Here is a 27596-nt window from a genome sequence, read left to right as displayed (position 1 = left end):
CCTTCTTCCGTTATAAATAAAGATCTTTTCTCTCGTAGTTATGGCTCTTCCTTAAATGAATACGTAATGGTGACCAACTCAGATTCTACTCACTATTCGTATTTACCATAATTCCCTCAGGTTACTGAAAAACAATAAATTGCATATATTCCTGTAAGAATTGCTATGAGGAATCTAAAACAGTTGGAAATATGTTCTCTAAAACTAAAACACCCCTATCCCCTCTGGAAGAAGTTAATGTTATTTATCACATCCCTTGTGCTGCTTGTAGCTCATGTTATATAGGGCAGACTGGACGCGTTTATTAAAGTTAGACTAACCTCCCACCGGAGTGAAATTAATTTGTCTAAGCATTTTTGTGACCTTGCTCAACATGCAATTAATTCGAAGCATAAGGTGGACTTTGATGGCATTAAGATCATTTACAATGAACATAACTAAACCAAAATACAGTTTTTGGAAATGTTTTACATACTAAAACACCCTAATGAATTGAATAAGAGAACGGACATCAGTAACTTCAGTCAAATTAATCATGCCTTGATTTTACAGAATTATACGATATTTTTGTGCTTGTTTATCCCGCTGCAAATTTATCTAGTGCGTTTCCATAAGTAAATACTACTAGTTTTTTGATGAAATAATGTAATATTGAGATAATTTAAATAAATAAATAAATAATACATAAATTTTACATATCGTTTTGAATATTTTGACATAGTTTAATTTGATTGCGTAGTGAGCCTCAGATTAAACATAAGAGCGTTAAATAGTTCTTCAAATCGTTTGTTGGTTGAATGAAAGCCCAAACTTAGTCACTTTTTTCATTTAAGTGATAAATCGTCCTCATTTGTTTGTTAAGTGAATCTTATCTTGGGAGTTAATTGGTGTATTGAACCATCGCATACTTTTATAATATTGATTTCGCTTTTTAAACTTAAGCACACTAGTATATGTCATACTTATTTAAAGTTATCTCCTAAATTCACAGCGGACTCAGATGGCAACTATCATTCAATGCGAACCTCAAGGCTATCGACTGAAAAATTTGATTCCCTGACTTTAGCAGTAGCTTTACTCCACCTATTATAGATCTTAAAATATTTATAATTAACGTCAATAAAAAATGTCCACGGACTATTTACATGTTACTTTATAATAATTATTTTCAGGTGATGAAACTTCTCAACAAAGAGCAAAGACTCTTCAAGAGAGATCAAAAAAAAATGTTATTTCCAGTGCTATTATGCAAGACCTTCGTGAAGAATACCTTGATACACCCTTAGAAGTTTCTCAGAGTAGTAGAGCTCAGCAAGTACGTATTTTTAATGATATCTTCAAAATATACCAATATTTATCAACACATACAGTATGGTGCAAATGTTTCGAGTAAATTGGTTATTTCTTAAGGCGGCGACTTTAAGAAGCTACATCAGCGCATCATCAATATTCTTTTCCGCCAAGTTCCGCCAACTTTAAACACTGCGTCGGTAGTACGACAGTGACAGTGAAACTATACAATCAAAACGAAGGCAGAATATTGTGATAACAATAATTATTATACTCATAGGTGCGCTAAATGTTACCAAGTCAGTCACGTTCGATTTCTTGTTATAGATAATCGATTTTTAGTAATTCCAATGTGACACAAAATATATGGGATAAAAAAGTTTATTTGAAGAAAGTGTATTTTTGTTTTTTTTTAATGGCGGTACAGACTCGTTTTTTAATATTTTATTTAATTAAGGGGTAATTTCCACATACTAACACATTTTTCAAATTGGGCTCTGTACCGCCTTTCTTTACTATATTACGAATATGTATGACAAATATCTCGACAAAATATTCAAAATTAAAGCTGCAATCTTGGAACGCACTTTCCGCGCGCTGATGTGGTCTCTTAAGGAAAAATTCCGAAACAGGTCGATTTTTACTTTTAAATCATGATTTTTTGGAATATATAGGGTGTCCAGAAACTCTCCTGCCAAACGAAGACCGGATATTCCTGATTATTTCATTCATGGGATATTCTGACCAATATACAGAAATAAAAATTACAGCGATTATTTTTTAATGATTTTAACTTCCAATCGTATAGTAAGATATTTGATCACGTGTTTAATTCTGTCCAATCAGATTAAAATTATACTGAGAATTATCTACTGTAGAAAATTACCGATAGAATTTTTTTAAGTAGATTGTTTCTGTTTAATGGCAACCAGTTTCCTAGTTTTGACAACTGTCACATTTAAGAAAATATCCATAATATACGTATTAAAAAATAATGTTACGAATATCACACGACAGTAAGAATAAATAAGAAAATAATGCTTCATTTTTACTCAAATTTGTTGTCATTGGGCAATAGCCACTCGAGCCCTGCGGGCTCTCGTGTCTATTGCCAGACAACAAATTTTCGAAAAACTGTCGCATTATTTTCAATTTATTCTCACTCTCTTGTGATATTATACCCGATAATTTTTGATAATATCCCGTCGTCAAGCATTACGTCAGATGCTCTTCATTACTACGCAAAAATGAACATTCAGTGACATTAATGACAATTAATGTTTTCCAACTCGTCACAGAGAACACCAAGAAACAGTTTCAGCAAATATTCAGGTGAAGATATCAATAAAATATTACTTAAAATGATTTAAAAAGCCAGTTGTATTCATGAAATAACCTCGGCGAATTACACTCGATGTCTAAAATTATTATCGACCTGTTGCCCCCGTGACATTGTGACATAATTTCACTCCACTGTGTCAAATTGTGTCTCCTAAAACGGTCAAATTGTCACTCGGGAAACAAATCGATAATTTTAGAGCTCTCGTGCAATTACTACTGATAATTTTAGGACAATTTAACCCATTTTACCTAGTCTGAAAATGCAAGGCAAGGCGCCCACCAAGGTGCCACCCTAATGGCGTGGCAATGGTTTGGTGACTAGAGATATGTCCGACCCCGACCCGTTATTTTGATATTTATTACACTAATAGAGTGCAAACAAATGGGCATTCGGTGTCAGCAGTAGTAAAAATGTCATCTTCGGAGGATGAAGATTACCTGGTGTTACTATAGTACTACCTCGAGGGTGCGATCTACCTGAAGAATTTGCATAAAATAATGAAATGCTAGAAAACTCTTATAGAAAAAAATATTTATTCACAAGTAATAAATATTTGGAGCAAAATAAATGTAAAAAAACAGGACTCTATATTAACAAAATAAATGCATCCTAAATATTTACCAAAAATTTATATTTAATCTACTTATTTATAAAACGATACAGCCTAATTATTTTACCGTAATATTATTTTTTTTTTTGTTTTTTTTTTATTTTGTAATATTTACAATTTGTCCTTATACAGGGTGTTTCATTGGGAAACGGAAATACTTTAATTGTGAATAGAGGTTACCGAGGTGGTTCTAGGTATACTACATTTTTTGCCCTACCGACTTTTATAACCGAGTTACAGGGCGTTTTATCAATTTTGCCAATTTCTTTCTTAAGCCATAACTTTAGAACCTCCCTGTATATTTTTTTGATATTTGGTACACATGTGTATCATCCAAAAGCCAAACGACCGGCATACTAATCACAAGAAAAATCTAGGTCCGGATTAACAAAAAATTATAAAGTAATTGTGATCTTAAAACAACACCCTGTATATTGAAATACTAAAAATCTGTTTGCATATTTGAAAAGAGCACAAAAAACTAAGTCTAATCGTTCGCTTCAATTTTTCGGCCAGACAATTTTATGACTTTAATCTTGAAATTATATTGAATTTTTTAAGAACTCTGGACATTAAAAAGGAGGTATTATTAACTTTTAATTATAAATTATTAAAGCTATTGAATAAACACTCATTTAAAAATTAATCAATACTTATTTACCAAATTGGAACGACCCAATTATTAATCACAAGAAAAATCCAGGTCCGGATTAAAAAAACATATAGTAATTATGGTCTTGAAACAATACCCTGTATATTGAAATTTTCAAAATTTGTTTGAACACTTGAAAATACCATAAAAATCTGAGTTTATCGGGTTGCTTTAATTTGTTGTGAAGGAAATTTAATGACTTTAATTTTGAAATTAAATATGTTGATACTTTTAAGAACACTGAAATTAAAAAGCAGATTTTTAAAGCACTTTTAACAATAAATTATTAAAGTTATTAAATAAATACCCATTTTAAAAATAATCAATACTTATTTACGACATTCGAACCACCCACTTGTAAAACAATGTAAAGTAATTGTAACCTTGAAACAACACCCTGTATATTGAAATTTTCAAAATCCGTTTGCACATAGATATGAAAAGAGTACAAAAAACTAAGTTTAATCGTTCGCTTCAATTTTTGACCAGACAATTTAATGAATTTAATTTTGAAATTATGTCGAAATTTTTAAGAACTATGGGAACTCATAATAAAAATTTCGGTATAATTTCAAAAGTAATGTCATTAAATTGTCTGCACAAAGTATTAAAGCTGGACATTAAACTTAATTTTTCGTGATCTCTTCAGGTCTGCAAACGTACTTTAAAAATTTCAATATACAGGGTGTTTTTTCAAGGTCACACTTACTTTGTATTTTGTTGTTAATACGGACCTATATTTTTGTTGTGATTAGTAAGTGAGTCCTTGTAACGCAGTTAATAATAACTGATTATTTTTAAAATTAGTAGGTATTTATTCAATAACTTAAATGATTTATTATTAAAAGTGCTTTAAAAACCTGCTTATTAATTTCAGGGTTCTTAAAAATTTGAATACAGTCACAACCGTTTATAGCGAACTTCAGGGGACTGGTGGTTTTTGTACGCTGTAGCCAGTGTTCTCTGTAAGCGGTTATATATATGTTACAACGAACAGGTTGCTATAAACGATATTACACTGGTAGCAACAGTCAGCTCGTTGTGAGTTTTTGATGCAAAAATGTGTAACTTAATATATACCTATAATATGTTATAACATATTACACATAATATTTAATATATGTGTTTATTGTACTTAAACTGTAAACTGTAACGTAAATCTAAATATGTACATATATAGATACATATACAAGGTGTTCCAAAAGTAGTGGAACGGTCGAATATTTCGCGAACTAAACATCGGATCGAAAAACTAAAAAATACGTGTTCAATCATTTTCAAAAATCTATCCAATGACATCAAACACCAACCCCCATACACCCCCTGGGGGTGGGGTGAGGGGTAACTTTAAAATCTTAAATAGAAACCCCCAGTTTTTCTTGTAGATTTTAATTCGTTACGTAAAAGTAAGCAACTTTTATTCAAGACATTTTTTCGATCTGTGGATAGATGGCGCTATAATTGGGAAAAACGATTTATCCTGATACCATACGTAAATTATAGAAACGGTCTAGTATCTCACGAAATGCACTTCTAAATGAGAAACTAAAAAACGTGTTTTTAATTTTTTTCGAAAACCTTTCGAGTAACACCAAAAGTGACCCTCCAACCCACCCCCTGGAGGTGGGGTGGGGGTAACTTTAAAATCTTAAATAGCAACCCCCACTTTTTATTACAGATTCGGATCCGTCATGAAAAATTAAGCAACATTTAGTCGAAACATTTTTTAGAATTGTTAATAGATGGCGCTTTAATTGGAAACATACGATTTATTAGCGCCATCTATCAAAAATTTAAAAAAATGTTTCGAATAAATGTTGCTTAATTTTTCATGACGGATCCGAATCTGTAATAAAAAGTGGGGGTTGCTATTTAAGATTTTAAAGTTACCCCCACCCCACCTCCAGGGGGTGGGTTGGAGGGTCACTTTTGGTGTTACTCGAAAGGTTTTCGAAAAAAATTAAAAACACGTTTTTTAGTTTCTCATTTAGAAGTGCATTTCGTGAGATACTAGACCGTTTCTATAATTTACGTATGGTATCAGGATAAATCGTTTTTCCCAATTATAGCGCCATCTATCCACAGATCGAAAAAATGTCTTGAATAAAAGTTGCTTACTTTTACGTAACGAATTAAAATCTACAAGAAAAACTGGGGGTTTCCATTTGAAATTTTAATGTTACCCCCAACCTCGCCTCCAGGGGGTGTAGTGGGGATTGGTGTTTGGTGTCATTGGATAGATTTTTAAAAATGATTGAACACGTATTTTTCAGTTTTTCGTTCCGATGTTTAGTTCGCGAAATATTTGACCGTTCCGCTACTTTTGGGACACCCTATATAATGATATGTAGTGGAATGAGTACAGGTAGTCAATAAACAATACTCATAATATAACGGGTTCTCATTTTCGTATTATAAAAATGTAGGCACACATACACTATTTATTTTTAAAAACACCAAATAATGTAAATCACACCATTTGGCGTCTTGGGTCAAATGGTGGAATAATGTAAACAAAATGATACCATGGAGCCGCCTAGGAGGTCTAATTAATATTTAAAGGACTTACAATTGGACCCAGCCCGGATGTACCAATAAGAATGGCTCTCGGCCATATCTCAGGAACCGTTTATAGTAGAGCTTTGAAATAAAAAATTTTATAACAAAAGTTGCCTCAGGAAAAGCCTGGAAATTATTTTCATAATTGTGGGTCAACCGCTAGAGGGCGTAATTGAATATCAAAAATAAAAAAATCTAAATTTTACAAAATTTTCCTAATGAAGGGGCACTGGAAATCCGATTATTATATTCTTCATCAAATTCTGCGCATATTTGATTTAACAAGTTTAACTGTAGCTTTGAAATAAGAGGTGGGGGTGAGTGGGAACCTTGTTATGAAAAAATGGCTGTAAGTCCGGTTCTGCTAAATCAAATTTTGAAAACTGGGTCTTGTTGAAGACAGATCTTTTTCTTCAATGTAAGCGTGATAATTTTGAACCATCCTAATAAGTAATAAGCCAGCTGGGAGGCGTTATTTAATTTTTTTCAGAAATCTAGTTTTCTTTGGAAAATATTAAATACAAGTATGCATTTTTAATCATACTTTATAAAATTAGATTAAATTAGAAATAGAATAGCGCAAACCGCATGTCGATATCTTTTTTCTATCTCAAGATATCTCGAGAAACGTCTAAATTTTATACATAACTGTTACTATCACCGGTAAACTAAGTTAATGAAAAGTAGTGTGCTGTGGAAAAAAACAAAATAACATTTTCCATATGTGAACGTATAAAAATATAATTAATTAAAACAACAATATAAAGAGAAACAATACTACTAAAATTAAATATAACACAGAACAAAAAGAACTACTTAGTGACGACCTAAATATTCAAATTGTTGCCCATCATACACTACTCTAGAATACATTATCCAGAGAATACTAAACGCCATTCAAAGCATACCGAGAGCAGAAATTGAGACTGCTGTTCAATCTACTCTTGAAAGAGTAAATGTTTGCAACGAAAATGATGGGCAAAAATTTGAACGTTTGGGCACTAAATAGTTGTTTTTATTTCTTTGTAATAGGGCTTTTCAACGCTTCTCATTTGTTTCGAGCCTCTGTCATATGCCGTATAATCCGTGTATAATATTAATATACGAGATATGAACGAGGCTCGAAACAAATGAGAAGCGTTGAAAAGACCTAATATACGTTGACAGCTGGAAAATTTTTCTTTGTTGTTTCCATAGCACACTACTTTTAATGAATTTCGTTTACCGGTGACAGTAACAGTTATGTTTTTAAATTTACACGTTTTGTAAGATATCTCGAGATAGAAAAAAGGTATTAACATGCGGTTTTCGCTATTCTGTTGCTAATTTTGTCTAATTTTGTAATATGGTATTAAAAATGCATGTTTGTATTTAATATTTTCCAAGGAACACTAGATTTCTGAAAAAAATTAAATAACGCCATCTAGCTGGCATATTACTCAGTAAGTTGGTTCGAAATCATAACTTTTACATTGACGAAAAAGATCTGTCTTCAACAAGACCAAGTTTGCAAAATTTGATTAAGCAGAACCGGACTCACAGCCAGTTTTTCATAACAAGATTCCCACTCACCCCCACCTCTTATTTCCAAAGGTAGACCTAAACTTGTAAATCAAATATGCGTAGAATTTTATGAAGAATACGACGATCGGATTTCCAGTGCCCCTTCATTAGGAAAATTTTGTAAAATTTAGATTTTTTAATTTTTGATATTCAATTACGCCCTCTAGCGGTGGTCCCACAATTATGAAAATAATTTCCAGACTTTTCCTGAGGCAACTTTTGTTATAAAATTTTTTATTTCAAAGCTCTACTATAAACGGTTCCTGATATATGGCCGAGAGCCATTCTTATTGGGACACCCGGTACATAATACCATCAAAATCATAAATTAATAAAACCTTCCTTTTCATTTCTTGGCAATATCGGTACCTTGGAGAGATACAACAATACAATGCCCATTTTCATAACTTTACAGCCAATTTTAAAGCAATTTTAAACTTTTTCCAACAAAAAGTGTTATTGCGATGTGGAAACGATATTATATTATAACATTGTATCTATTGTCATTTAAATCATGCATTTGTTATTTATATTATTTATTATATTATTAATTGTTTATTAATATAGTGTGTAAAACGGTCATAATTGAAAAAAATGGATGTTGTATCTTGCCGAGGTACAGATATGTATGTTGTAACCAATATTTCAACTGCCATTGTTCCAAGAAATATGTTCGCTTTGACCGATTTGTTCGTTATAAGCAATATAAATGCTTTTTGTATATGTCATTTTACGGGTCCTACTATTTTGTTCGTTATATCCGATTGTACGTTATAGCCGGTGTCGTTGTAATCGATTTTGACTGTACATTTAATTTCAAAATTAAAGTAAATTTTTGCACAAAACATCAAAGTGAACCGAAAAACTCGGATTTTTATGACTTTTCAAATGTGCAAAGAAATTTTGAAAATGTTAATATACAGGGTGTTGTTTTAAGGTCACAATTACTTAATGTTTTTTGTTAATCCGGACCTGTATTTTTCTTGTGATTAACACTTGGGTCTTTCCAATGTAGTAAATAAGTATTGATTCATTTTAAAAGGAGTATTTATTCAATAACTTTAATAATTTATAATTAAAAGTTAATAATACCTGCTTTTTAATGTTGAGTTCTTAAAAAATTCGATATAACTTCAAAATGAAAGTCAAAAAATTGTCTGGCCGAAAAATCGAAGCGAACCATTAGACTTAGTTTTTTGTTCTCTTTTCAAATATGCAAACAGATTTTCAAAATTTCAATATACAGGGTGTTGTTTTAAGGTCTCAATTACTTTATAATTTTTTGTTAATCCGGACCTGGATTTTTCTTTTGATTAGTATGTTGATCGTTTGGGGTTTGAATGAGACATATGTGTACCAAATATTAAAAAAATCTACAGGGTGGTTCTAAAGTTATGGCTTAGGAAAGAAATGAGCAAAATCGATAAAACACCCTGTAACTCGGATATACAAGTCGGTAGGGCAAAAAATTTAGTATACCTAGAACGGCCTCGGTGACCTCTATTCACCATTAAAGTATTTCCGTTTCCCAATGAAACACAATGTATAAGAACAATAGGTATCACCAGTGATCACCCTCATTATATATATATATATATATATATATATATATAGTTTAGCTCTCCAGGCCTAGAAGGCCCATGGCTTGGTTTACTATTCTTTTCCAATCTCTCCTATTTGCTGCTTTATTTTTCCAATTTGTGATTTTCAGTTCTTCTATGTCTTTTTCAACATCTTTCTTCCATCTGGTTTTCGGTCTACCTTTCTTCTTCTTTCCTCCTATTCCTCCCGTTAGTATTTTTTTGGGAAGTCTCGTGTTTGGCATCCTTTGGATATGTCCCAACCATCTCAGTCTTTGTGATTTTACGATCCCTACTATGTTTGGTTCACCATACATCCTCTCCAATTCCACATTTGGTCTTCTTATCCACATTCCATTCCATATCTTTCCGCCAAATATTTTTCTTAGGACTTTTCTTTCCCATACTTTAAGCATGACTTGCTCGGATTTGTTCATCGTCCATGTTTCACTGGCATACAAGACTATAGGTCTTATCACTGTCTTGTATATTCTTATCTTAGCCCCTCTAGATATGTTCTTATTTCTCAATAAGTTGTTTAGAGCAAAGATACAACGATTGCCAGCCATAATTCTCGCTTGGATTTCCTCTTTTATATTTGGTCTCCTAGTGAATGTCGCTCCTAGATATTGGAATCTCTCTACTTCCTCGAATTTATATATTTTTGCCTCTGTGTTTATTGTCAGGTATTGTCCTTGTGTGTATTCTCGTTCTGTCCATTCCATATATTTAGTCTTTTCTTCGTTTATGTATATCCCTTTCTTTCTTCCTATCGCCTCTAGTCTTTTTAGTATTTCTTTTAATTCTTGTTTGCTTCTGGCTATCATTACTATGTCATCAGCGAATGCCAAGCATTGGTGTTTTCGTTGGTATACAAGTCCTGTCCTGTTAATTTCGGCTTCTCTGATGACTATTTCAAGAAGGATACTAAACAACAGTGATGACAGTGGGTCTCCTTGTCGTACCCCTTCACCGACCCTAAACTTATCTGTTTCCTTTCCATTTATTTTAACCCTGTTCTCTGTTTCTCTGAGTGTAACTTTTACCATCTTTATTAATTTTTTACTAATTCCAATTTCACATAGTGCTTTGTATATTTCTTTTCGTTTAACTCTGTCAAAAGCTTGTTTAAAGTCAATGAATAGGGCCATTGTAGATTTTCCGTATTCGTAGCTTTCCGCTTGTATCTCACGCAGCAGGAAAATTTGATCCACCGTGCTGCGTCCTCTTCTGAATCCACATTGATATTCTCCTATGTCATTATCTATCTTTTGTGTTATCTTGTCTTTTATATGTACTGCAAGTATTTTATATGCAACGTTTAGTAGGGCTACTCCCCTGTAATTATGGCATAAACTTTTGTCGCCTTTTTTGTGAATTGGACACAGTGTGGCTTCAGTCCATTCTTTTGGTATGTGTTCTTGTTCCCAAATTTCTTTTATCAGCTTTTCCAAATGCTTAATTAGTACTGGTCCTCCATATTTAAACATTTCAGCTGTTATTTCATCCTTACCTGGGCTCTTGTTTTTCTTTAGTTTTTCTATTATTTCTTTTATTTCTTTTTCATTAGGCGGTCTTTCCTGTATTTCTTCTTGATCAATATTTTCATTCGGTCCTTCTTCTTCTTCTTCTGCATATTCTGTTGTGGGAATTTCATTTAGAAGCTCTTCGAAGTATTCTCTCCATCTGCTCAGTATTTCTTCGTCGCTTACTAAATTCCTTCCATTTTTGCTTTTGTAGTGTACAGGTTTTCTTTGGAACCCCTTTTTCTCATTTTTTACTCCTTGATATAAGTTCCTGACTTCTCCATTTTTATAGTTTTCTTCTATGCATTTCAATTTATCTTCGTTGTACTTTCTTTTCTTTGCTCTTATGATTCTTTTAGTTCGTTTTCTTTGTTCGTTGTATTGTATCTCCATCTCTGGTGTTTTCACTTGCATCATTTTGAGTCTTAACTTATTTCTTTCATCCAGTTCTATTTTACATTCTTCATCAAACCATTCTTTGAATCCATCTTTTATATTTCTATTACTGACTTGCGCTGCTTTGGTCATACATACTTTTATTTGCGTCCATTTTTGTTCGATGTTTTCATTTTTTGCAATATTTTCCAGTTCTCTAGTGACTAGTCTTTCATATTTACTTTGTTCTTCTTCTGACAGTAGTCTAATAGGTTTAGTTACTTTGTACCTTTTTTTCTGTTGATTTCTAAGAACTGGTATAACCTGTTTAAGTTGTATTCCGACTATAAAGTGATCTGTGTCTGCATCCGGTCCTCTATATGTTCTTATGTTCTTTATACATTTTTCCATGTCTTTTTCGATGAGCACATGATCTATTTGATTTATGGTTTTTCCATCTGGTGATCTCCATGTTCCTTGATATATTCTTTTGTGTTGAAAGTACGTGCTCATAACGATCATGTTTTTTTCTTTTGCAAAATCTATTAAGAGGTGACCATTTTCATTCGTTGTTTCATGCAGACTATATTTTCCTATGGTGGGTGTGTATATTTCTTCTTTTCCTATTTTGGCATTAGCATCACCTAGTACTATTTTTATATCGTATTTGGGAATATTTTCGAATACTGTATCTATTTGACTGTAGAAGTCTTCCTTTATCTCTATGTTTTTCTCTTCAGTCGGTGCATGTATGTTTATAAATGTTATTTTTTGGTATTTTCCTCTTATTCTTAGTATGCATATTCTCTCTGAAATTGGTTTAAAGTCAACGATTAGATCTTTCAGCTTTTTGTTTACTACAAATCCTGTGCCTAACATTCTATTTTCGCCTCCGCTATTGAAAAATAAATAGTCATTTATTTCCATTGAGTTTTGGCCTAGTTGTTTCGTTTCTTGTAGTGCTACTATTTCGAATTTATATTTTTTACATTCATCTACTAGGTGTTTCAGTTTTCCTTCTTCGTATGTTCCTCTTACATTCCATGTTCCTACTAATATATGTTCTTTTATGGGCTGCTTTTCATTAATAATCTGTACATTTTGTCTATTTCGTGTACCTGTACTTTGCCATGTCGTCTCCGTTATTTCAGTCTGCTTTCGTTGTATTGCTAGTTTTTTGGTTGTATATTTTTCTCTTTTATGAGTTGTTGTTGGCTGTTATTCCATGTCCATATTTCACCATTAATGATTAGCTTCTGGTATCCTATTTTTACATTTTTTCCATTATGCCTCTCTACCATAGCCTTGCTTCTAATTTCTTTCTGAATAATTCTTTCTTCTTTTGACATATCATCATTAATATAGATTCTTTCGTCCTTTTTGGTTTTTAATTTACTTTTATTTTTCATTACTTCTATTTTGTTTTTCACGCTGTTGAGTTCCACTATGACAGTATTTTCTCCTATTTTCCTTGCTCCATTTACATCTACTGAAACTTGTAGCTCTTTTTCCATAAAATTCTCCATAGCCCCTCGTAAAACTTTCTGATCATTTGTATCAATTTTTATTCCTTGTATTATTACATTTTTTCTCTTTCTTTCTCTTTCCAATTTCTCTATTTTTTCATTTGCTATACTAATTTCTTTTTCTAATTGACCTATTTGATTTATAGCTTTTTCGTTTGTTTCTCGCAGCTTTTTTATTTCATCTTTGTAGCCGCTTTGTTGATCTTTCAGTTCTTTAATTTCATTCTTTAGTTGTGTGATTTCGTCTCCAGATCTATATTGTTCTTTTTTTATGTCTTTTATATCCATTGCTAATTCCCTCATCATTTTCATCATTTGTTCCATTCCACTTATGTTATCTTCATCTGTTTTTTGTGATGTTCTAGCTGTTATTTTTGATTTTTTGCTGGGATGTTCCTCCTCTTCCCTTCTCCTTTTCATTTCATCATCTAATTCGCTATCTGAACTCATTGTTCTTAATTCCTAGTTATTTTTCGTGCTAGAGTTATTAGTCAATGCGTCACGGGTGAAGTTTCGTGGAGAACTCTACTCACAGTTCAAATTCCCACCCGCACCCGCGCTAGCCGTTACTAATTTTCCAGCACTTTTATTCCTAGGTAAAATCAAAATCAAAATCCGGCCCTGGTTATCTGTTTATAATAAAATTAATTATATTATAATAAAGTTTTCTACTTACAGCTGATTCTGTTTATTAATATGCTTTATTTTCCTGTAGAAATACACCATTCACAATATTGTTTTGTTTCCACCTACTGCAAAACCTGCTTTGTTTATATTCGATATCACACAAGTTTTTATCACTTTACACAAGAATTTAATTCCTTATCGTTGGAATTACTTTTTTCCGATTTTTTCACTGTATAATTAGTTAACTAATTAGGTTGTTTATTTATGTACCTACATATATTGGTTTATAGTTACACTGCACTTTTGTATAACACAATTGTTTTATTGCTATATCTGCCCGAGAATCGAGTTAAGATACGAGCTAAACACGTGTGTTCTATTCGCTGGTCAGCGACCGAAATTCGATCACCCTCATTACATAAATTAAATTCAAACAAGTTAAAATAAGTTAAGTTCCACTATTTTGGATCTCATCAAGCGTCGTACATAGTTATGGTCATCAGTGAGGTTACTGACTAACTCGTTGGGATGAGATTCAAGTCTCTTGGAATATTTTTTGTAATATTCTGTTATTACGGATATTTTTACTGTTTTTATGGATGGCATATTGAGGTCTTGCTCTATCACATAGTTTGGCACGTACCAAGAAGCATTCAGCATTGTTCTAAGGAATCTCTGCAGTATTTCTAGGTTTGTTTGACTGGCTGTCCCCCAAAGTTGGATACCATAGGTCCACACTGGTTTTAATATAGCTTTATACAGTGAGGACGTTTGAGTTGGAATAAATTCATTATCTCGAGAATGGGCGAATTTGGAGAGAAATCCTGAGACAGGTCGATTTTTATTTTTAAATTATGACTTTTTGGCACATATATTATGAGAGTTTTATTAAATGAGAGTGGGGGTTGTGTGATAGCTTATTTGAAAGGATATTTAATTCTCTATTACTCTACCCTTAAAAAATATACAAATTGTTGATGTCTTGCATGATTTTAAAATTTTTAAATAAATTCCGTATATTGCAATGCAAACTCAACGTGGTCGCCACTCGATTACCACTCGAAAATTAAATCTGCAGTCGATTAGTGGCAAGGAACTGGCTAACTTCCAAAATACTACCCCTCCGCTACGAGGTGCGCCCAAAAATGTTTTTCTCTTCTTCGGGTGTTTAGCATTGAGGTTGGCAAACTGAAGAAATAAAAGGTAGGTGGTGCTACTATAGTATGTAGTCTACCGTCGTGTTTCTACTATAGCTTGCGGTCTACTGAGGGATGCGGTGTATAAGCTGTATTATATTACAGTGCCGACAAAAATCTTACAAAGTGAATAAAACGCATAAATCATAATAATTATTATTTTAATTTTATAAATTAACAAGTAATTGAACTTCGTAAGTCCTAGGTTTTCACCCAAAGTGATCGAAAGTAGAACCGGAAGTCGATATTTGACCTCTTCGTGTAACTTTGCGTCTATGGATATATGATTTCATTACTTTTGGGTAATTTTTACTAAACTTTTGGTCATAATCATTGTTTAACGGAAATAACTTCACAACCGGAACTAAAGATTCAAGCTCGGCTTTTCAATATGCTTTAATTAAATTTATTACTCATTACAACTTATTTAAAGTGTTTAAAAAAAGCTTCATTTTTGTTTTATAAAAAAAATTTCTAGCGTCAAAATTAAACAAGTTACGCTCAAAATAAAGTTAGTCCCTTTTGGTTTTGGTAAAAAAATCGAGAAAATCACCCCCTAATTAGTATCTTAAATGAACTTAATCGTTACGACTTCACAAGTTTCTTGACTCGTGTATATATTGTTTATATGATCTGTAAGTTTCATCTGTTCAAAGTCCTTAGTATTGAAACGGCTGTAGTTAAAAGGGGTTGAACGAGTCACTGATCACGAATGTATGCAAATTTAGAAACACCAAATCTTAATCAATTTTTGTCGAACAGAAAAACAAAAAAATACATGATATTCAGAAAAGCAATGCTGACTTTTTTGTCTTTCGAGGTTTTTGGTATCTCTAACATTTTTTAAGTTATTTTGAAAAAAAGCATATTTTTCAAAATTTAAATTTTTAAAAATTTTACTTTGATACCAAATTTTTTCAAAAATAAGCACTTTGAATCGATGATTCAAAGCTGTTAGAAATCTTAAAGAATTTTTTCATAGTCAGGCCCATAGAAATACCCAAGAAGAGAAAAACAATTTAAGGAATCAAGTATTGTGTTAACCAGTGTTATTTATTGTTTCCTTTTCAAATGCAATAGCAATACCAAATCATATTATAAAGTATGTATTAAAATTGAGAAATTATTACTTACTAATAAGTACGGGTACTAATTATTATGTATTTTAAAAGAAAAAATTATTAGACAATATAAAATTAATTAAACACTTCATTTTATTCTTATAATATAAAAGCTATACTTACTGAAATTGAAGGTTGTAAGTGACATAAGTGACATAAAATAATACTGGTCGAAAATCTTGATTATGATAATATAATATATCTAGATAGTGTAGTAGAATATTTCTTTAGTACCTATAATATACTAAGCGTCTCAAAAAATAAGGATATGATTTATATTATAAGATTTTATTATAATTTTATATCTTGCCAATATGGCATATTAATCTTGTGTGGGCGATATATTGAATCTCAAATATCGATATATTTTCCGATAAATCTAAAGTTGAGTATCGATATAAAAATATCGATAAAATTTTAAAATATATCGATAAATTTAATTTATCGATACATCGTTGCCATCCCTACATACAGACAAACATCCATTTTTATATACCTATTATAGAGAACAGTGATATATTTAGATTGCTATTATAAAATGGGGTTTTTTTTTATGGCATTGACTTGGGTGTCATTTAGCCAGTCACAACTTTTTTTTTTGTTTTCTGTTCATACATAAGGAAGGCAATGAGGTCCTTAGAGTTCCATAGCAAACTCTTCTACAGCTCTCTACTCAGTTCAAAAGCTGGCCGCTATGGACTGTCCAAGTTGCTCACCACATTTTCCATTATGTATCTTCTTCTTCTTCTTCTTCTTCTTTTTTCATATGTACATAATATACCAAATTATCAGGATTAACAAGTTTAGAGATTAATTTTAGTTTCACAGATAAATTTCATTAAACAATCATATATATTCTTGCTGTTCAGAGACAATAGATAGGATACATTGAAAGGTGGAAAAACATTACATTTTATTAAATCTTGGATTAAATTATATGTGCATGGAATATATTTTGCGCACTCAAAGAAAGTATGATTTAAGTCACCAACCTTCTGACATTCTGTACAAAGATTTGAATCAAAAACTTTAATTCTTGCTAGATGTAGAGGGAAACATGCATGTCCAAACTTCATTCTAATTAATGTTGTTATATATCTTCGAGGTACCACGTAATTTTTAAACCAATATATATTTGGAACAGAAGGTTGAATCAGTGAATACTGAGATTTGGATTGTTTACAAAGATCTCGCCATGATTGACTCCACTGATTTTTAACTCGATGCTTAATAGTGTTAACTAAGTCAGATATGCAAAACTTACGATTATGTGAAGTACCATATTCAATGGCTTTTTTAGCCAACCTATCAACATATTCATTATGCGTTAGTCCTATATGAGCCTTAACCCATAAAAAGTTCACTCTTCTTTTATTTTTATGAATTTCAAAAAGGATTTTCTTAATTAGTAGGATATAAATATTTGAATTGTTATTGGGAAAATCTATAGTTTGAATAGCAAGAAGAACAGAGAGTGAATCGGAAATAATTGTTGCAGATATATCTTCTGATTCTTTAAAATATTGCAGGGCCTCATAAATTGCTATGGCTTCAGCACTGAAGATAGAAAAATCATGGCCTAACTTAAATATTTTTTCTGTTTTAGTAGCAGGTATGAAAAAGGCACATCCAGTGCCAACTAACGTCTTAGATGCATCTGTATATATATTTATAGAATCTGGCCAATTATCTAAGAATGTTCTTAAGATGTTAGAGCTAATATTACTGTTTTCATGGTAACTTGGAGGGTTGGTGATAGAAAAGTGAAAAATTAGGGTTGTATGTATCTTTTAGTTCTACATGATATTACATTAAGAAAAAACAGTTTGTCCAAAAAATAAAAAAAATGTCGGGAGGGCAACCCCCTTGTTCACTTAGATTGGTCGTACTAACTCAGGAAGCTTCAGGGGTTCATTTACAACAACTTTGCTTATTAAGGTCAATCATAATATTTATGATCAAATGCATAGTTCTATTTCATAAGTTCTATGCATAATTCTATGAGACATACAGATTTTTTTATATTGTCTCATATAAATAATACAAACGTGGTATTATAAAAATAATTATTTTTCAAAATAAAATGTCAATCTTAAAAACAAAAAAAAAATTTCAACGCCAGGATTTGAACCCGGATTGCCTGAGTGAAAGCTAGGAGAGAAGTCAGCAAGGCTATTAAGAGTTGTAAGTCACGTAGATAAATATTTGACATAAGTTGTAGCGTTTTTCCATCAAGTTTCATATTTTACCTTTTTTTTTTGTCTAAAATCCCCGGTTTTGGGCCAGCTGACACATCATTTGTTAATAAGCTTTGGAATACCTAACTAAATAAAAAAAAAGCAGCCATGCTAAAATGCTCCGGTCAAATTTGACACTACCTCCCTGGCTATAATCAATTAATTTAATTAATATGAAAATACATACACAAATTAATTATTTGACAAGGTTGTCAAAACCAAACTTTCAGCATAATTGGTTAGCATGACGACGATTCAAAACCACTGCTATTGTCTACATATTTGACTTTTAAATGTTATGTCAAAATTATTTTATTTCATCGAATTCTCTCATATAAATAATTAATCGAATTCTCTCGTTAATTTCATTAAAACATGAACACAATAAGATATATTTAAAATAAATTAGTAAATAATATCTAAATATTAGTTTATTGCATGTATTATAATTACTTTAAGGCCATATTAACATATCTAAATTAACACGCGTGCGGAAAAGTAAAATGCGTGCGGAAAAGTAAAACGCGCGCGGAAAAGTAACATGCGTGCGGAAAAGTAAAACTTCCTAAACTAAAACGCGTGCGTGAAAGTAAACATTTTTGCACGATCGTAGAAAAAAGATATTTTCAAGAAAGTATCCAAATCATACAAGGGGATCATTGTTTAAATAATTAAAAAGGGGTCATTTTTGCAAAAAAAATACTTCTTTAACTACCGAGGTAATTCACTTATTAATGAAGGTCTATGGGATTTTTTTCTGCAAAGTTGAAGGGTAAATCTTTCACATATTTTCAAGAAAGTATCCAAATCATTCAAGGGGATCATTGTTTAAATAATTAAAAAGGGGTCATTTTTGCAAAAAAAATACTTCTTTAACTACTGAGGTAATTCACTTATTAATGAAGGTCTATTGGATTTTTTTTCTGCAAAGTTGAAGGGTAAATCTTTCACATAAGACTTACTAAATTAAATTTTACCCCCTATTTATTTAAATAATTGTATATTTGAACTTTAAAAACAAATTTGCACAAAAATATTTTTAGCGTTTTAAATAAGCACTATAAAATATCTTATTTTACAGATTAAGTTGCGCTATGTTACCAGTATTCAGCAAAAAAAAATTGGTCCAAAAATATTTAATATTTTTTGAGATATTGAATTTGTTTATTAAATGTTACTATATTTGCAATTGCAAAAACGCGGTTGTTGCCAAAGAAATATTCACCTGCTAAAGATCTCATTATTTTTATTTTTATGTATATTTTCGATAAAATTGATAAATTCAAATTTTAATTAAATTCCCCCCTAAAATGGCATTTGAAAATTATTCAATTTTTTTTATAATTTGTTTTTTTTTTTTTTTAATAACGTCGCGGAGATTAATTATTTTGAAATGCCGTTTCGATAAATGGGTTCCTGGAAATTTTTTAGTAATTAACAAAATTTTTTTGTCGTTTTTTCTTGTTTTTCTTTCTTGGAGTTATATTACTACGGGTCCTTTTAGGGTTAAATTTGATTAAGAATGTCGAATCTCTGAGTTGTAGATTCTAGACCTAAAAATATTAAGATTTAACTAAAATCTCTTAAATAAAATGTGGCTACTTACTGAGTTACAGGGTGTTTTATTTAAAAATCATTGTTACCAAGTACTTTAAAACTATTTGACGTATCCTTATCATACTTGGCAGACAGTGTGGCTATTATACTCCCTACTAAATTGTAATTAATAAACGTTTCTAGCTAGTGCCAGAGGCGTACGACAGGGGATAGTGAATGATTGACCCTTCCCAAATTCTACGCCACTGAGTTAATTACTATTTTAGCGAAATTTTTCGATTCTCCAATACTTTGTATGTAAATAACTTTATTGGTATCGATAAAGTCATCAGTTTGAGAGATATTGGAAGTTTAAAATTAATAAATGAATGAATCAAAATTACTATGCCGTTTCATTTTTAACGTCCAATATCTCGAAAACTAATGACTTAATCGTTACCAGTAAAGAGTATATTATTTACATAGAAAGTATTGGAGAATCGAAAAATTTCTAAAATAGTAATTCCCTCAGTGGCGTAGAATTTGGGAAGGGTCAACCATTAACTATCCCCTGTCGTACGCCTCTGGTAGTAGCTAGAAACTTTTATTTATCACAATTTAGTAGACTGTATAGTACCCACACTTTCTGCCAAGTATGATAAGGATACGTCAAATAGTTTGAAAGTAGATGGTAAAAATAATTTTTAAATTTTTAAATAAAACACCCTGTAACTCATTAAGCAGCCACATTTTATTTAAGTGATTTTAGACCAATTTTAATATTTTTAGGTCTAGAATCTACAACTTAGAGATTCGACATTCTTAATGAAACTTAACCCTAAAAGGGCCCGTAGTAATATAACTCCAAGAAAAAAAAAGAAGAGGAAAAAAAGACAAAAAAATTTGTTAATTAGTGAAAAATTCACAGGAACCCAATTATCGAAACGGCATTTCAAAATATTTAATCCCCTCAACGTTATTAAGAAAACAAATTATAAACAAATTTGAATAATTTTCAAATGCCATTTTAGGGGGAAATTTAATTGAAATTTGAATTTATCAATACATTTATCGAAAATATACATAAAAATAATAAAATTTAATACAGGTGAATATTTATTTGGCAACAACCGCGTTTTTGCAATTGAAAATAAAGTAACATTTAATAAACAAATTCGATATCTCAAAAAATATTAAATATTTTTGGACCAATTTTATTTATTAATACTGATAACATAGCGCAACTTCTCCTGTAAAATAAGATATTTTAAAGTACTTATTTAAAACGCTAAAAATATTTTTTTGCAAATTTGTTTTTAAAGTTTTATGTATAATTATTTAAATAGAGGGTCAAATTTAATTTAGTAAGTCTTATGTGAAAGATTTACCCTTCAACTTTGCAGAAAACAATCCTATAGACCTTCATTAGTAATTGAATGACCTCAGCAGTTAAAAAAGTTTTTTTTTTGCAAAAATTACCGCTTTTTAATTATTTAAACAATGATCCCCTTGTATTATTTGGATACTTTCTTGAAAATATCTTTTGTACCCACCTAAACTTTGATATAAAATTTGTTTCAACCTGTACGAATTTACATTTTGATTTACATGTAGTGTAATTTTATTTTACTAGACTAAAAAGAATGTAAAGCCCGATTGGTGAACTCGTTGCTTAGATATTATAAATTGTTTATCCCGAAAGATCAAATGTCAAAGGCTATAACTTTTGGAAAAAAAATCGTAGATCCACTCTCCTTCTAAAGACTTATATTTTCATATTCTGATGTAAATAAATGCTTAAAACATTCTTCAACCTATTTCGGGTTTGAAAATAAGGGAGCAAATTTCGTTATAAACTTTTAGAACTGAAGCGGCCCCTATACAGGGTGTTTGGTAAAGAATGCTTAACCCCAGATTCCTGAGCTTAAAATAGGTTGATTTAAGCTAACTTACCTTAGTACGAAAGTTGATAATAACCGAAATACAGGGTGTCAAAATTAAACTTTTATTTTATTTATTCTTGAATATTTCCTAACAGACATGGGATAATAACACAAAATTTGGTAAGCGGGGTTTTTTGGGACGGGAAATCTAAATTCTCCACCAAAAATGATGTACTACCCAGAGGGCGCCACATACGCCTTTCAGCGCTTATTTAACCTTTAACTACCCGCGCATCAAGTTATAACATAACTACACGTGTGGCATACTTTGTACGCCACAAGAAAATACACTTAAAAACAGCGGATTTGTTTAATTTTTTTTTGAAAAAATACACTTAGTTGTTTGTTATAAACCTTATTCGGCATCAGTGAATACTTGGAGTTCCATTTCAGTAAGCCAATTGGGATTTATAACTGGAATCATGGAATAACTGGATTCCATGATAAATAAAATTACTAATAAAAAATTTTTTTAAATGTGATTTTTTACAGGGGAAAAAGTATTGTTTACAAAGAAAAATATATTTTTTGCCATAATGACTAAAAAACAATTAAAATATGTACTTATATTACGACTTATAGTAGGTAATATAATCCTGGGGTATATTGTCCACCACCGGAAACAACAAATAATAAAATGTAAATTACGATCTCTCCAGAACGCCGATTATAACGAAACTAAAACCAAATTGTAAAGCACATTCCAGTGATAGGTTAGCAAAATAAGAAAGGTCAAAAATTAAATTTTTAAATATATTTCCAGTAGAATTCTTATATCTGGCGTACAAAGTACGCCAGCGCGTGTAGTTAAAGGTTAATAGGTTCAATTTTTTTTATTACCCACTCTACTTACTTTTTGAAACAAAACTTTTATTCTCTTAATATTTTTACTTAAGAAAGGTATGCTACATTGATCTCGCTAAACTCAACCATTTTCGAGATAAACGCATTTTAAATCTGCGAGGCAACATTATTTTTTTGCATAATATCATTGTAGTTATACCCGAAAAATAACTTAAAACCATTTAAATTTACAAAAATGTATCGCAAATTTCTTCAAACGTAATTTGGGATGCAATGACTTAAATATGAGAACTGGAGAACTAGGAGAATAAAAATTTTGATTCAAAAAGTTCGTGGAGTTCGTTAGCGCCCTCTGGATAATACATCAGATAGAGAATTTAGATTTCTCATCCCAAAAAACCCCCGCTGCTGGATTTCGTGCTATTATCCCATGTCTGTCAGGAAATATTCAAGAATAAATAAAATAAAAGGTAAACTTTGACACCCTGTATTTTGGTTATTATCAATTTTGGCACTAAGGTAAGTTAGCTTAAATCGACCTATTTTAAGCTCAGGAATCTAGGGTTAAGCTATGCCCAATCTAAGCCCAATCTTTACCAAACACCCTTTATATCCTATGGGTTTCTAACTTGCAGATTATTGTTGCTGAAGACAAAACGAAGATCAAAAACAAAATAAAATTTTTTTAAGACCAACTGAAGCCGAGATAATTGTGTTTGTATTATTAAATCGTAGTGACTTTATTTATAACAATTAAGAAATTATTTCACAGTCATTGACTAAAGAACGACTTTTATTATCTTAAAATAAAAATTATTTTAAAAGAAAATTACATTTAATTATTAAAAATGATTTTAAAGTCGAGTGGAGATTTATTTTTCTATATGATTGTGATTTATTGTGTCGATTGGATTGGATTTACATGAAATTTGGCATACACATAGATCACACGTCAAAGAAGAAAAGTAACATTGGGTCGATGTGTGCTTTTGCCCTGGGGCTAAGGGTTTTACCCCTTATGGGGGGGGTGAAAAAATATACGTTCAAAATAAGTCCGGAAATGGGCAAACTGATAAAGTCTAAGCAACTTTTGTTCTATAGTATTTTTTACTAATACTTTTCGAGTTACTTGCGAGTAAATACGTTCATTTTTGAACTCAAAAGGTAAGTATCTTATCGAAAATCATTCTTAGCCAGAATATAGCCCATTAAATTGAAAAAAAAATGGTATATGTATGAACTCTCTAGACCCAGTAGAAGCAAAGTTATAGTTAATGAAAAATAGGTTCATATGCGTCAAATTTCAAAGTGAATATTTCAACGTGAAATAACCAAAAAATTATGCACTTTTTGGAGAAAACTAAATACAACTTTTTTTAAAGTTGTATCAAAGTAAGCAAGCTGTTCTAGCATCAAAAGTAAACAAGATGCGCTCAAAATAAAGTTGTTGTCTTTTTTTTTGGTAAAAAAAAAACTCTGGAATATCACCTCCTAATTACCATCTTAAATCAAATTAATCGTTTCCATTTCACATGTTATTTTACTTATGTATTATTTATAAGTAATCTGTAAGTATCATCGGTTCAAAGGGCTTATTTAAAAAAATGGTTTTAAAGTATTTTTTTTAATCTTTAATTTTTTTTTCTTTCAAAATAACTTAAAATTTATTAGTGATACCAGAAATCACAAAGAGTAAAAATATGTAGGTTTTGCTTTTCTGAATATTTCTAATTTTTCGTTTTTCTGCAAGGCAAAAATTGGTTAAGATATGGCTGTTCAAAATTTGCATACACTCGTGATTATTGACTATCTAGTCTTTTCAACTACATCCACTTCAAAACTAAGCACTTTGAACCGATGAAACTTACAGATCATATAAACAATACATACACGAGTAAAGCAACTGGTGAAGTGGTAATCTAGAAACTGTTTTAAAAAACAAAAATAAAGCTTTTTTTATAACTTTAAAGAAGTTGTAATGAGTTTTCCCCAAAAACTGATTCATTTTTTGGTTATTTCACGTTGAAATATTCAATTTGGAATTTGGCAAGTATGAACCTATTTTTTATTACTTAGAACACTTCTTTTACTGGGTTTACGGATCTCATACATACACCATTTTTTCACTATTTTATGGGCTATCTTTTTGCTAAGAATGTTTTTTCCGACAAAATACTAACTTTTTGAGTTATTTGCAAAAACCCGCCTAAAAGCTAGTTTCCGGACTTATTTTAAACGTATATTTTTTCACCCCCATAAGGGGTGAAAGTCACCCCCATGGTAAAAGCACACATCTGCCCAATATGACTTTTCTTCTTTTACAAGTTGATTCAATGTATTATATGTTGCTAAGGGCAACCGACACAATAAATCACAATCATAAAGAAAAATAAATCTTTAAATAATTGATGGATTAGACCGCTACTCGACTCGAGACAAACAGCTCCCCACTCCTCAACCTCTTCAGTTAAAGACTTTAAAAAGGCAAACACATAGTAAACTAAATTACTTGAGAAAGGCACTCTGCCTAAACAGCTGTAGTCACATAGTTGTAATAAATTTTGTGGAAGTATAGAAAACAAACGTTTTCAGTGTTTTATTGTTAGAAAAAATAAATCTGCACTCCACTTTAAAATCATTTTTAATAATGTAATTTTTAAAATTAAATGTAATTTTCTTTTAAAATAATTTTTATTTTTAAGATAATAAAGTCGTTCTTTAGTCAATGACTGTGAAATAATTTCTTAATTGTTATAAATAAAAACACTACGATTTAAGAAAACAAAAACAATTGTCTCGGCTTCAGTTGGTCGTAGAAAATATTTATTTTGTTTTGACTTTAGCAACAATAATCTGTAAGTTAGAAACTCAAAGGATGTATAATAGGGTATCTTCAGTTCTAAATGTGTATAACGAAATTTGTTTATTTTCAAACCCGAAATAAGAGGTTGAAAAATGTTTTATGCATTTATGTATATCAAAATATGAAGATATAAGCTTTTAGAACTTTAGAAGGAGAGTGGATCTAGGATTAACTCTCTATAATTTTTTTTTTCAAAAAGTTATAGCTTTCGACATTTGACTTCTCGGGATAAATAATTTATAATATCTAAACAAGTTCACCAATCGTGCTTTCGTTACCAATCGGATATAGAAACTCATAGGATGTATAGGGGCCGCTTCAGTTCTAAATGTTTATAACGAAATTTGCCCTCTTATTTTCAAACCCGAAATAAGAGGTTGAAAAATGTGTTATGCATTTATTTACATCAGAATATGAAAACATACTTCTTTAGAAGGAGAGTGGATCTAGGATTAACTCTACGATTTTTTTTTTAAAGTTATAGCCTTCGACATTTGACCTCTCGGGATAGACAATTTATAATATCTAAGCAACAAGTTTACCAATCGGGCTTTACAACTTTTTTTATGTTTGGAACTGAAAGGTCTTGATTTTAAAGCCTTAAAGAATAAAAAAAGTTATTTTTGCAATAGGTTTTTTAATTTACTTCAACTTTCTATTTAACAAATTGCAAATTTAACAAATGAAAAACGTCATAAATAATAAAGCGCACAAAATTTTTGGTTAAATTTTAGTAGAAGTTATTCCTGCCATCGTCCCTTACAAAACCTGATAGGTTTCAAAAATTCCTGAATTATATCCTGATATCGACCTATTTTTCACCCACAGCTTGGACTATAATAACTTAGAAGTACAACAAATTTAAAATCTTCTGTGTATTTAAAATAGTTCAAAATACCCGTGACATCACCTAATTATATTTTATTTTTGTTTATGGTTATATTTATATTTTAATGACATTTATCGTATGTCATTGTAATAATATATACCAGTTTGTTGAGATTGGAAAATCTATCATAAATTATTGATAAAACTGAGTGTCAGTGTCAAAACGAATGCCAAACCTAATAAATTATTGGCGAGGACATCCAATACTACAATTATATGACGTCACTACCAGTGACGGCGTGTTTTGGGCTGGCTGCTCTAATTTGAATTTTTAATCGTCTTTAGGGGCCAAACGAAAGACAAAAAAACTTTTTTTCTTTGATACATGTTTTAAATTATGTTCTGTTGTGATTTATAGCATTTTTTTCGGATACACGACAATTAGACCGAAAGCAGTGGACCGAACCCATTGGACCGAAAAGCACTTTACCGAAACCTCACTAGACCGAACAGCATTAGACCGAAATGGTATATACATTAAAAAATATTGCAGTAAATTATGCTAAGATTTTGTATATTATCTGTCTTTTTGTATATTGTATTATTAAAAACAAAAAAAAACAAAGCAAAAAAATAACCTCTAAACTATTTTTAGTATTTACCCAAAACAAATAATAAAAACAAAAAAAAATAAACAAAAAACAAAGCAACAAAAACAACATCTAAACTAATTGATGGATTTGACCGTTACTTGATGGAAGTTCAATTTATCTAACGATAAAACACCGAAAACATTTGTTTTCTATATTTCCACAAAATTTATTATAACTATGTGACTACAGCTATTTCGACAGAGTGCCTTTCTCAAGTGATTTAGTTTACTATGTGTTTGCCTTTTTAAAGTCTTTAACTGAAGAGGCTGAGGAGTGGGGAGCTGTTTGTCTCGATTTGGTCATTCAGAATTATATCTTTATTTTTTAATTTATTAATTTCCATATATATATGTATATTCAAAATAAAGGCCTTAAGCTATCTTTATTAGAATCTTACGCTATTGGTAACGAAAGCACGATTGTTGAACTTGTTGTTTAGATATTATAAATTGTTTATCCCGAGAAGTCAAATGTCAAAAGCTATAACTTTTTGAAAGAAAAATCATAGGAGTTAATCCTAGATCCACTCTCCTTCTAAAGGCTTATATCTTCATATTTTGATGTACATAAATGCATAAAACATTTTTCAACCTCTTATTTCGGGTTTGAAAATAAGGGGGCAAATTTCGTTATACACATTTAGAACTGAAGATACCCTATACATCCTTTGAGTTTCTAACTTACAGAATATTGTTGCTGAAGTCAAAACAAAATAAATATTTTCTACGACCAACTGAAGCCGAGATAATTGTTTTTGTTTTCTTA

The 27596-nt window shown here is 30.8% G+C and overlaps 1 protein-coding gene across 2 annotated transcripts in view; it reads left to right on the top strand.

Annotated features, from left to right (window-relative positions):
* LOC126878965 (neuroguidin) overlaps positions 1 to 27596 on the top strand; it is a 192656-nt gene that overhangs the window by 105549 nt on the left and 59511 nt on the right. For both annotated transcript variants that reach the window (XM_050641831.1, XM_050641830.1), the window contains exon 3: positions 1173 to 1315. In XM_050641831.1, coding sequence (XP_050497788.1) covers positions 1173 to 1315 — 143 coding nt within the window. The remainder of the gene's footprint in view (positions 1 to 1172; positions 1316 to 27596) is intronic.

This window comes from Diabrotica virgifera, chromosome 1 (assembly GCF_917563875.1).
Source record: "Diabrotica virgifera virgifera chromosome 1, PGI_DIABVI_V3a".
NCBI classification, from domain to species: domain Eukaryota; kingdom Metazoa; phylum Arthropoda; class Insecta; order Coleoptera; family Chrysomelidae; genus Diabrotica; species Diabrotica virgifera.
Note: the sequence above shows the minus strand (reverse complement) of the source record. Positions and strands in the feature narration are given on the sequence as shown.